Here is a 13,005-nt window from a genome sequence, read left to right as displayed (position 1 = left end):
TCTTCTGGTGTTTTCTTTGTCTGATCTTACAGAATTAAGTTTCTCATGTACTACAATATGTTTGAAATCAAAATACAGATTTAACTATTTTGAAAGACAATTTTTTTTTAAAAAAAGAAACTCCTTCTTTACCAAAAACAGATTGGCTGCATTTCCTTGTCTGCCCCTGACTGCAAACTCCAAGGCTCAGACATCTTTGAAAAGCCTATCCCACAGCCAAGTCTGGCTTCCCACTCAGGGATCTCTAGGACAGGATTTGACATCCAGTTGGCAAAATATGGATTTCCAAACATCCCACTGATTTTCACGTGACCCAGGCACATAACATGCCCAGGATAAATTTCATACTGGAGCTCCTTCTGCTGACTAAATTGCACTTCTGATGGAGGCACCAGAACCCATGGTGACACCACAGCAGACACACAATAAACAGATTTTAACAGGCTTATAACAGCCCTCTTCGTATTTCTGTCCCTTTTACTGACCAGGGTGTGATGCCACAAGCAGCCATAGAAAAGATGCAGGATTCTCACTTATTTTAACCCCACATTTGTACCCAATTTGCCACCATGATGCCCACTCATAGTGTTTGCATCACCAACTGCAGCTCCTCTCCATCAGGTGTATAAAAATGACCAAAATCCTTGATCAAAAGGAAGCAGATATTCTGTTTCCCCTTCTAAAGATGGAATACAAATATAGAAGGGAACTGACAAGGTTTATGATGAACACTCAGTTGGGCATTTTGTCAGTGGGTATAGACCAAACCAGCAATAATCCCACCAGCAGGTTCTTTTGGCCTGAACAAACAGTAAAAATCTCTATTTTCTGACAGCAACACCCCTCAATAAACCAACCATGCAGCCCTGCCCATAGCTGGAGCTCCTTAATCCCCAACATTTTGTGAATCTGACTCAATAAAAACTCAAATATACCCCCCAGAGTACCATGCATTATACAAAACTCCCTCTGGGGATATCCTTTTCCAGAAGCTTTGAATACTTCAGATCTTTCTGATTAATAAGTGATAAGTTGTGGTTTATTCATCTGCTTCAGCCAAGGAACACCTGGTGCAGAGCAGGCCCAGGCTCCTCTCCAGTTCCACGACTGGGAGAAGGGCAGCAAGGAGCCTGGAATGCTCCCACGAATTAACCATCCTAAGAACCTGAGCCCTCCCAAGCCCATAATCCCCGGGCAGCAGAGCCCTCCTAAGTGTGCTCAGCAGAACTGTGCATTATCCTCTGAGAATAGGGATTTCTCTGTTTAAATGCAGCACTAAGAATTAGTGATTTGAATGCTGCTGTCACCCCAGCTTCCCTGTGCCAGCTCCTGACCTCACATTCACCTCTGCTTCCCCACCTGAAAAACAGAAATAAACCATCAGCCACTGAAGTGTGGCAAGGCTTGGCTTTCATCTGCATTTGAACTTCATCTGTATAATTTTCACAGTGAAGGAAAGTGCACATTTGCACTGTGTTCTGTAGACACCTGAGGTGCTGGAGCATATTTTCTATTAACAAGTGGCATATTTTAAAGTAAGCTGAAGAGATTCTTGAACTGTCTGGTACAGTACCATTACCCTTAGTTCCAGCTGAGTCCTTTTGAGCTGCTCACAGCACAGCACAGCTGTTGGGGGATTTACACCACTGTACACCAAAGGGAACAGTGTATGAAGGCAGAGCTCTTGTGGGGCTTGTTCCACAGATGTGATCCTGGGCAGCTGTGCACATCCACACACTGGCCTCTCGAGCTGTGCTCACACTCACGAGTGCAAAATGGAATCTGCCCTTTCTCCCACTGAGCCCAAACTCCAGCAAATAAAATCTGTGCTGTATACTCCATTCTAAAACTGAGAGACATTTCCTTGGAGAGACACCCCAGAGGAGCAGTTCAGAGCAGCAGCTCTTCCCAGCAGCATCTCTGCAGTCACAGCAGCGCAGCTCCAGGGAAGAGGAGCTTCTCTTCCCTTCCTCCCCGACCTAAGGATGTGACCTGAAGCTTTAACTTCATTTAAAAACCACTTCAACCAACGTCTTCCCTGACTCAGTTTATGACCCTCAAACAGCAGCAAAATCATCATTCAGGTTCCTCACTGAGGCACATGCATTTGCCAGCCAGGAACACACTTTCCACAGTGTATTTCACCTCCCACAGTGGAGTTTTACTCAAACCTTACCATGGTAGTAGCAGGATTGAGCAAGCATGGGCTGGAGACCTGTGAACTTTGAAGCTTTGAAGTGCACAATGTGGCCAGGAGATGATAAAGAAGAGAAACCTTACAGGGAATAGAGCTACCATGGAGGGAGGAGTGGGCTCTCTGTGGGTTTCTGTGCCACATCTGTCTGTGCTAAGCCTGTAATGAGAAGTCAAGGTGTACAACTGTGCCAGGCACAGAAATATGACTGACAGACACAGCGTGAGAGCAGAAGATGTGCTCAGCATAACAGAAGGGATGGGAAGGGGATGTGAGATCTTGTCACGAGCAAAAGAAACAGCTCCAAGAAGAACATTGCTCCCAGCCCTAAGCACAAAAATCTGTGCACAAATATTTTCAGGAGCATGTCTCAAGCCAGCAAGCAGCTGTGCAGAAATCCCACTGCAAGCAAGAGAAGGTACAATGGACAGCCAGGTCATTAATTCCAAACAAACCCCAAAAAGGGAGCCCCAAAGAGACACACTCATGCACTGGGGCTGAGAGCATCATCCTGACAAAACCCCTGGTGCCAAGGACGGTGTTGGTTCAGTGCAGGGCCAGCTCAGAGCATGAAGCCCTTTTTACACTGCAGAGCCCACAGGGGGATGAGCACTGTCACCATGCCAGGGTGCTCCAGAGGTGTCACAATTCCTATGGTGCCACCAAAGCAGCCAAGGCATTTCCTCACTGCTCCTGCCTGCCCTCAGCAATGGCTGGGCTGGCTGCAGACCTCAGAGCTGCTGTCATGACCATCATATTTGCCATTTGAAGCCAGGCTTGCATCACACAGAATTACTCCAAGTGCATGACACATCCCAGTGGCACCGATCTGCTGGAAGCACAAGGAGATTATTCAGCTCCTAAAGAAGGGATGATCTCAGCAAAGATAAGGTTTGCCTTGGAGAAGGTTCCTTTAGAAAAACCCTAAGCTCCAGATGAGTGCTAATCCTCCAACCCTCTTAGAGCAGCTCCCTGTGACAATACCAAAAATGACAGGCTGTGCTTTCAGGAAAAGTTATCCTTCCTCAGCATGCACCAGCAACTTTCCAAGGATAATGAACTGTGGGCAGAAGTCTTTTGAGAAAAATCAGGAAAGCTGGATTGAGGCCATTTTGAAAGTCTAAGTGCTAACAGTTATTCCAGGAACAGTCTCTGTGGGCAGCAGTCAATTATTCTGGCTGTTAGATCTGCAGTTGCAAAGTTGAGAATGTGCTACTGTGCCCAGCTTTTGTGTTTCATGGAATTTACCAGGGCTGCAGCGGGAATTAAGTGGACTTAACACCTTGCAGAGTTCATTCCATATGGTGTTGGAGGAGGCCTTGAGTTTCAAATGCATGAACTTGCTGCTGCTTCATGAGTAGGAAAGACCTACTCCAGTTGGAAAGACCTACTCCAGTTAGAAAGAACTACTCCAGTTGGAAAGACCTACTCCAATTGGAAAGACCTACTCCAGTTAGAAAGAACTACTCCAGTTGGAAAGACCTACTCCAGTTAGAAAGAACTACTCCAGTTAGAAAGACCTACTCCAGTTAGAAAGAACTACTCCAGTTAGAAAGAACTACTCCAGTTAGAAAGACCTACTCCAATTGGAAAGACCTACTCCAGTTAGAAAGAACTACTCCAGTTAGAAAGAACTACTCCAGTTAGAAAGAACTACTCCAGTTGGAAAGAACTACTCCAGTTAGAAAGACCTACTCCAGTTAGAAAGACCTACTCCAGTTGGAAAGACCTACTCCAGTTGGAAAGAACTACTCCAGTTAGAAAGACCTACTCCAATTGGAAAGACCTACTCCAGTTAGAAAGAACTACTCCAGTTGGAAAGACCTACTCCAATTGGAAAGACCTACTCCAGTTAGAAAGAACTACTCCAGCATGGCACAATGAGCCCTGGAAGAGCTCCCTTCCCTTGGCTCCTCCACGAACAGAAGCACCTCTTGTTCTGCTGGAGAAGTGGAAGAAATGCTTGATTAGAAATCACCTCAGAACCACACGATGCCCCTAAAGAATTTTGGGCCCACATCAGTTCTGGCTGCACCTAGCTGGGGTGAGCAAGCAAATAAAACAGAGCCCCATGGAGAAATGTTGTTGTGTAGGATGTAATTAGCTGAGCTATCAGGCCAACAGACACCCACAGAAAACAATTGCACAGGTTACCAAGGTTGCAGTATGAAACTACAGAAACTTCACTTTTCCAGGCAAACTGGAACACACACATTGGGTGGAGGTTCCAGGATGTTTCCTATAAATCCCTCAGTCCCAGCACACACCAGACTCCTCAGTTCCAGGGTGGAGCCCCTCCTATGATTACTTTAAATACTCCTGGACAAGATTATGGAAAATATTCCCAAGGGCATGACAGGATACAAAAAGCTTGGAATCACTTTGTGGAATATCTCACACAGCCCAAGAACATTTGCAATAAAACCACACTGAGCAAAACAAATCCTACTCAGCTTTTTCTAGAGTTTGATTTGAAACAAAGGCAAATTTCAAACAAGCAGCCCAGGACAGGGCATAAAATCCACCTTGGGATGTGCCTTGCCTTCCCTCCCAGGTTGTGCCTCACTGTCCATTTCATTATGTCAAGAAGCTGAATATGGGAAAGCAGCAAAATTATGAAGAGAGCTAAAAAAAATCCCTTTTGTCCCACAAAGAATTAATTTATGGGACAATGGGGACTGGAACAAGGGGCCAAGAGCAGCATTTCCTAAGCCACCTTTGCTGCTGAAGTCAATGCACAGCATCAGCTTCCACCTCTACCCAGCCCTCCATTAAAGGACAAACAATAATCAGAGCTGAGGTGGGACAGCTTCTCATCACATCAAGTCTACAAGAAGAGGCTCAAAATGAACCAAACCACCACGTCAAGATACCAAAGGAACTAAATTTTAGCTGAAACTCGGACGAAATGCAAGCTGCTCTATGATCATCGTGAGAAAGGCTGCAAAGGATGGCACATGATTATTTTAGCATCTTTCATATGCAAGTTTGATCACAGCACAAGGCACAGAATTATCAGTTACAAGTGACTCACCACTAAATGCAGCTCCACAAAACAACTTCCCAAAGCCCTGGCCACTGGAACCAATTCTGTATGAAGGGGAATAAAGCCCACATGGTGCTGTTTTCCAAAAAATTCATCTGCCACCATAAATAGCAGCACCTTGGGCCAACATCCACTCCTGACCCAGCCAAGGCAGTGGGACCTGAGTGGAAGGATGAGCTGGAACAGGATCTGCCCTGCACTTGACCAGCACAGAGGTTAAGGAGGAATGCAGTCCTAAGCAACATCAGAAGGTGCATTATTTATTTATATTAAAGCTTATTATTATATTAGTACTAATACTTATTATAATAGCTTATTATTTATTTCTATTAAAGCTGAATGCTGAAAATAGAAAGTCAGGATTGAGACAATGACTACAGTGATGGAAGATGGCTGCTAGGACTGAAAAGGGGAAGAAAAAAGGATCAGGTGGGAGGATTTTGAGAGAAAGGCACTGGGAGATGAGACAGCTCCCTGGAAAAGAATGGAAAAAGCAACCTGTGACCAGTGAGGGAGAACTCAGCTGGCAGCAAAAGGCACCTGTGGGACAGAGCTCTGAGGACTTCCAAAATGTGACATCTTAGGGGGCAGTACAGGAAAGGACCAAGAGGCTCAGCCCAACAGATGGAAGGAAAGTGAAAAAAGAGTGTGAAAAACTTCCCTTGATCTCATTGTGGGAGTAACCTTGAGTGCCAGGGAAGAGCTCTGGGTCTGGAGAACAAAAGGGTGATTCCAAGCCCCAGTTAATTAACAGCACACCACATGGGTTTTGTTCACCTGAAATCTCTGTCTCTAGGATATTGTGCAATATCATTCTCTACCCTCCAGGACTACACTCAGGCTACACTATGCAAGTACATTTTTCAATCAGAAGTAATCAGGTACTTAGAACACGATGTGAAATATTGTCAGTAATTCACAAGTTTTTGCCATCAAACCACTGAGATGAGCCTCTTGGATGAATTTTCCTAGATTATACTGGTTTATTGGAAGTTACAATGGTAAATTAGCCCCATCATAGCAACAAGCACTGGTTTGGTTACCCTCAGTCTCCAAGCAGAAAGCCAATTTGTAAGGCAGACAGGCCCTGGTCGTGTGTGCTCTGTTCCTGTATGTCACAGCAGAATTACTCCCAAATTCTGGATTTCATGCAGGTATTTTGCATTTTGGCACTCAAGTATTTTGTACACAGCTATGCAAACACCCAAGCTGAGGGCAGAGTTCACCACAAGGGCTGGTTATAACCATGGTGTTGTAAATTGCTTTTCTGCAACAGCAGTGTAGGTCACCCCCAGAAATATGGGATCAATAACAGCGTGCAGACCTACTCTGGCATGGTCAAAAATGGATTCCTTTGTCTTCACTGTGCTCAGGTTTTATTTTCCCAGATGATGCTCTGCTGAGGACACAGCCACACAGACAATCCCATTTTGGTTTTAGTGCCTCTTCTTCAGTGCTGTTTCCAGATGCCATTTTGGCAGAACAAAGCCAGTACCCAAATGCCAGCATCTCCTGTCTTTCCCTCACAAGAAAAATGTATTTCCATGAAGTAGGTACCTCCTTACCTGCAGCAAAACCCATTTAAAGGAGGTGTAACAACTAAAGCTTTCTCAACTGACAAAAAGAAGGAGGAGTATAAGGGGAGGAAGAGTGTAAAAAGAGAATAAAGAACTGCAATTTTCTCCTGGAGTTATTTCTGAAGATTTGCATAAAACCTAGGACAAGCAGGACTGAGAGCTTCCATTAGAGAAAGGCTGTGGCCATATTAAGAGACCAGAATGAAACATGGCAGAATCTCTAAAATTAAGGGAGGCCACACCTCCATTCGACAGCTGTAAACGGGCTGAGAATAACTCCACCAGGAAGCATCACAGCTCTGAACGGCAGCAATTTCTTCCCAGGAAAACTCCTCTATGGAAACCAAGATTTATTCCACGTTCTTGTCCCTGCAAAGTATTTTGGGGAGATGAGCATCCTGCCTGACAGAGAAGGAATTCGAGGGAGAGCTGCTTTAGTCAAGGTCACACAATGACTCCCAGCCGAGGCTGCCTCTGCAGTTCGTGCCTCACTTCCATTGTCTTTCGCTAAAGGCAAAAGCCTCGCGGATTTTTTTGGTAATTACCAAACCGTCCAGGGATGTCTGCTTGGGGAAAAACACCAAGGAAAAGGGAAGAGCACCTCCCCTCCTGCAACGGGATATTCCAGGTCCGAACAAAGAATGGATTGCTCGGGGCAGAGAAAAGCAGCGTGGCTGCGGTGCCCTCTGCCCACCCCGCTCTGCTCTGCCAGAGCTGCCCCGCGCTCCCGCCTGGGGATGGGCAGGGAGGCAGCATCCATCTGCCCATCCATCCCTGCAATCCCATCCCTGGCCCTGCCGGGAAGGGCAGCGAGCAGGGCAGCACCCACGGCTGGCAGCTGAGCAAACCTTCCCCCAGGGCGCCCCTTCCGAGCAGCATCGATTTCGGGCTCATCCCTCACCCCGCGGAGGAGCAGGCACAGCCACAGCCCCTCGGGACAAGGGACACCTCGGCCCTGCCCCGAGCAGCCCCGGGATGCTCCAGAGCCAGCGCAGCGACTGCTCCCCAAAGGCAGCGAGGCGCTCCCTTCCTCACAGCCCTGCAGCGCACGAACTCCCGTGCCCTCCGTGCACATCTCTGAGAGACTCCCAGGCCCCCTTACAGACCCCTCAGAGCCCCTTACAGACCCCCCAGAACCCCTTACAGACCCCTCAGAGCCCCTTACAGACCCCCCAGAGCCCCTTACAGACCCCCGAGAGCCCCTTACAGACCCTCCAGAGCCCCTTACAGACCCCCCAGAGCCCCTTACAGACCCCTCAGATCCCCTTACAGACCCCTCAGAGCCCCTTACAGACCTCCCCAGAGCCCCTTACAGACCCCCCAGAGCCCCTTACAGACCCCCAGAGCCCCTTACAGACCCTCCAGAGCCCCTTACAGACCCCCCAGAGCCCCTTACAGACCCCCCAGAGCCCCTTACAGACAGCCCCGCACACCTCCACACCCCCTGAGCTCGATCCCCAGCGCAAAGAAACCCCCACAGCTCCCTGTCATTAACCCTCCTCACAGCCACACGCATAAACCCCAAATTTCACCAAGCACAGCCTGTCCAAAACGCCCTTCTCTATTCACGAGCCTCGCTCCTTAAATCTCCTCCCTAATCAGGCTGTGTGAACTCCCAACACATCCCTGCACAGCTCCCCAGACAGAGACCCCTGTGTCCTCCCAACACCCCTCGCACCCCAGCACCCCTCTCCACACCCCCAGGTGCCCACCCGGCCCTGACCACACCCCTGAGCACACACACCGTGTGTGCCATACCCAAAAACCCTACACAGAGCACATGAACCCTTCCCACACCCCTGAGCACACACACCGTGTGTGCCATACCCAAAAACCCTACACAGAGCGCATGAACCCTTCCCACACCCCTGAGCACACACACCGTGTGTGCCATACCCCAAAAACCCTACACAGAGCGCATGAACCCTTCCCACACCCCTGAGCACACACATTGTGGGCACCATACCCCAAAAACCCTACACAGAGCACACAAACCTTTCCCAGCCCATCCCACACCCCTGAGCACTCACACCATGTGTGCCATACCCCAAAAACCCTACACAGAGCACACAAACCCTTCCCAGCCCATCCCACACCCCTGTGCATACATATCATGTGTGCCATACCCAAAAACCCTACACAGAGAGCACAAACCCTTCCCACACCCCTGAGCACACACATTGTGGGCACCATACCCCAAAAACCCCACACAGAGCGCATGAACCCTTCCCAGCCCATCCCACACTCAGGAATACCTCAGCCCCTCTTCCCTTTCCATTCATCCCCACCCACCCCACTGGGAAACCCAGCCAGGCTCACCCCAGCCCAGACAGACGTGGGGACACCCTGAGGCAGCCCCTGAGGCACGGACACAGCCACGAGCCAGACACACGGACACGGCCAGCAGCCGGACACACGGACACAGCCACGAGCCGGACACACAGACACAGCCAGGAGCTGGACACACGGACACGGCTGTGAGCCGGACACACGGACACGGCCAGCAGCCGGACACACGGACACAGCCACGAGCCGGACACACAGACACAGCCAGGAGCTGGACACACGGACACGGCCGTGAGCAGGACACACAGACACAGCCAGGAGCTGGACACACGGACACGGCCACGAGCCGGACACACAGACACGGCCACAAGCCGGACACATGGACACGGCCACAAGCCGGACACACGGACACGGCCACGAGCTGGACTCACGGACACGGCCACGAGCTGGACTCACGGACACGGCCACGAGCTGGACACACGGACACGGCCAGCAGCCGGACACACGGCCAGCAGCCACGAGCTGGACACACCCCTCCAGCCATGAGCCAGACACACGGACACAGCCAGCAGCTGTACACACAGACACCGCCACAAGCCGGACACACAGACACGGCCGCAAGCCAGACACACGGACACGGTCACGAGCCGGACCGACACGGACACAGCCAGGACACCTGGACACAGCCAGGAGCCGGACACACGGACACAGCCATGAGCCGGACACGCCCCTCCGGCCGCACACCTGCAGGGCGCTGGGGACACGGCGGGGGTGGCCCCAGCCCCGGGCGGGCACAGCGGGGCTCGGCACCCCCAGGGCCGGGGAAAGGTGACCTTGCGGGCAGCCCCGAGCGGCGCAGCCCCCTGCCCATGCCTCCCTCCTCCTCCTCACTGCACACTGCACCAAGGGATGCTGATGCTCGTTACCTTCCTCCAGCTCATCCATGCTGCCGATCTTCCTGGAGCCATCGATGGTGTAAATGTAGCGCACCCCCTGGGGCAGGTTGATGTTGTCGGACAGAGAGCGGGTCAGGTCCGCCAGGAGGGCATCAAAACTTCGGAAGCGGTCGGAGGACACGGCGTATACAATCCCCTTGAAGTAGCGGTCCCCGTTGCGATAGAAACGAACCTTCTTGGCTTTCTTCTCGTTACTGAGCGCCTGTAAGGTCCGGGTTCTGTAGAAGCTACAGTGAGCGCTGTGAGTGGGGCTGGGCAAGCCGTTCATCCGTGTGCCTCGCATGTTTCTGGACGCCTTGTCTCTTTCGTCAAAGTGTCCAAAATCAAGTTCCATAGTTTGGTGAGCCCTAAAGATCTGAAGCTGAAGGGCAGAAAGGAGATGGGGAGAGAAGGAGGGCGAAGGGATGGGTTAGAGCCGCGATCCAGAGAGCAAAACCACGCTAAGGCTGTGTCTGGAGCAGGACAGATGCATTTGGGAAGCGCCCCCTCCCCTGACCCAGATTTGTATCGATTCTGGGGACTGAGAGTAGGAGGGGTCCTCGCATTTTGAAAGGGATCCAACTACTGGGGGCAGGGAACACGTTTCCAGAGAGCTGCCTGCTCCTCCTGCACCTGGGAGTTTTCAAAGTGCAGCAAATTGGGACTTGGGGCCAAAGGGATACATGACAATCACAACCCAGCCCCCAAAAAAACTCATCCAAACACCAGTTGGCAATGAATTAAACCTCTGAGCCCTGTGAGGTTTCCTTTGGCAACAGAAAACAAGGAGATCCCAGTAAGTCAGCCCTTCAATCTGTCGAATCACGGAAGGACCCAGAGCATCTGAATGTTTAACATTAGAATAAACTGGCATTTATGAAAGAATGGTCACAGGGGAATAAGCAGTTTCTTTGTGACAGCCTGTTCAATAAGGGTTAGCAATGAGATCCAGCCCACCCTTCCCCCTATCCGCAGCCCCCTCCTAGCCCATCAATCAATTCCCAGGACCAGCCTACATCTCCAAGAAGAAATGACTGCAAAGAAAAATCTGTCATTGAAACGCAGCTTCGGTAAGCTCTTTTCAGCCCGAGCCCCCTCTGAATTGCATTTTTTGCTCCCGTTTAATGAGGAGGAGAAAATAAAGGGGCTATTTCCACCCCCCGCTCCCAGCCCTAAGTGATTTAATAGCTGGAAGTGCCCGTGCCCCAGGGACACGCCGCCCCTGCTCCTCACCTTTCATTGTTCTGAGCACGGGGGCTCCCAGCACTGCAAAGCCGGGCTGGAGCTGACACCCAGCCAGCAGGAATTTTGCACTGTCTCTAGTTTATGCTCGAGAACCTTTCTCCTGCACCAAACCCCAACACAAAAGGAGAAGGAAACCCCCCCCCAACGCTGCAATAGAGACCCTTCCACTCCCCCAGCAGCACCAGGCACATGCACCTCATGGATGTGGTTCTCATGTTAACACAGGGCTGAAAGGGGATTTACAGCGCTTGGCAGCCAGGTATAAACCCAGGAAAAGCTGTTGCTATCTCATCCCCGCCCTTTACGCTCGCCGGAATGAAGCTCCTTCCCTGTATTTTACAATGTCAGCGTGACCCATGCGAGAAAAAATCATTGTCCCCAGGCTGCAGGGAGGCAGATGACAATGCAGGCATTCCACACAGAAACCCCGAGTTGGGAACGCTCCCCCAACGATGCCAGCCCGGGTAGATTCAGTCTGGTGTCATGCACTGAACAATGAAACAGCCAAGCAACTTCGGGGATGAATCAGAGGATGCCGGGGTTTTGATTTTAAAATGAGCTGCAGATGCTGTAAAGCAGCAAGAAAAGATTCCTCCTTTCTGTTACTTTTCTGCATGCAAGTCACTCAGGAAAGCTCTACTCACCGGTTTTCAGCGTGCAGGGTGGAGATGCTCAGAGAAAGAAAACCAGGCTCACTCTGCCTTTGTTGTCTGAGCTCCAAGCAAGAAATTCCTGCCAGGGTGGATGAGACGCCTCCTAGGTCCTAGTGCCTTGTTCCATCCCCTCACGGTAACTTTGCCTCAGTGATTCTCACTCTCACCATCAGCTGGCTGCTCACAGGCTGTGTTTGAGGGGAAAACGAGGTGCTGATTCCAGCTCTGGATAGGTCAGCAAATCAGAAAACAAAAGGTTTAGAAGGGCACGCTTGGGGGTGGTGTTTGGAAGGGAAGGATGCAAATTTCCCCTTGAATCCAGTTGTACCAAGCAATCATCTGGTTCGACTGAAAAAAAAAAATAAAAGGAAAAAAAGCAAAAAAGCCAAGATAATTACCCCAATCCTACAGGATTAGCAGCACAGGGGGGTCACAGTCACAATCCCACAGTGTGACACTGTGCTGGCACAAGACTCCTGTGCATTAGGAAGGCAACTGGGAAAATCTCTGACCAGTGGAACTGGGCACAGTCCTGCTCCTGTGCTGGTTTTACACAGCATCTGTGGTTTACACTGGCAAGCAGAAAGGGAGAATTCACTTGGTGGTTCTGCATGAGGTGCCCCTGAATGCTTTTTCTCTGTTAACACTGGACACAAGCCAAAGCCAGAGTGCTGAATCCCAGTTCATTCAAACCCCCAGGGGCTTCGGGATGGAGTCATCCAGCACAAGCTAAACCCAGCAGATCCAGTGTGGCTCATATCCCACTGGAAGAGAAGTTTATTTTCTGATTCCATTACAGGAGGAGCCAGCTGTTAAAAAATTGTACTGAGCTCTTTCACTTTGACAGCAAAATCTTTCACCTGCTTTCTGGGTGGAGATTCCTATGCTGCAGCACCACTAACCCTGCTCCTAACCCCACTGCTGCTGGCCTCATCTTTACATTAGAAAAGAATGGGATTTGGAAATGGGAGAGTTTTCCCATCTGTAGAAGCAAACCTTTCCTAACAACACTGTGTCTGTTTCGAGTGAAAACATCAGATGTTGTCATTTTGGCACATCCCAGCAGTAT

At 50.1% G+C, this 13,005-nt stretch overlaps 1 protein-coding gene across 3 annotated transcripts in view; it reads right to left on the bottom strand.

Annotated features, from left to right (window-relative positions):
• Positions 1–12,011, bottom strand: part of DCX (doublecortin) — an 82,024-nt gene extending 70,013 nt beyond the window's left edge. The window contains exons 1-2 of one of the 3 annotated variants that reach the window (XM_036401926.2): positions 11,928–12,011; positions 10,030–10,420 (exon numbers count right to left, since the gene is read on the bottom strand). In XM_036401926.2, the coding sequence (XP_036257819.1) occupies positions 10,030–10,393 (364 nt within the window). In that variant the 5' untranslated portion in view covers positions 10,394–10,420; positions 11,928–12,011. Of the gene's footprint in view, positions 1–10,029; positions 10,901–11,478; positions 11,491–11,927 lie in introns of those variants that run through there. The other 2 variants (XM_054516302.1, XM_036401928.2) reach the window with 2 other exon arrangements.
• Between the last annotated feature and the right edge of the window lie 994 nt (positions 12,012–13,005).

This window comes from Molothrus ater, chromosome 14 (genome assembly GCF_012460135.2).
Source record: "Molothrus ater isolate BHLD 08-10-18 breed brown headed cowbird chromosome 14, BPBGC_Mater_1.1, whole genome shotgun sequence".
Classification (NCBI taxonomy): Eukaryota; Metazoa; Chordata; class Aves; order Passeriformes; family Icteridae; genus Molothrus; species Molothrus ater.
The sequence above is the reverse complement of the archived record's forward strand: the minus strand, read 5'-3'. Positions and strand labels throughout refer to the sequence as shown.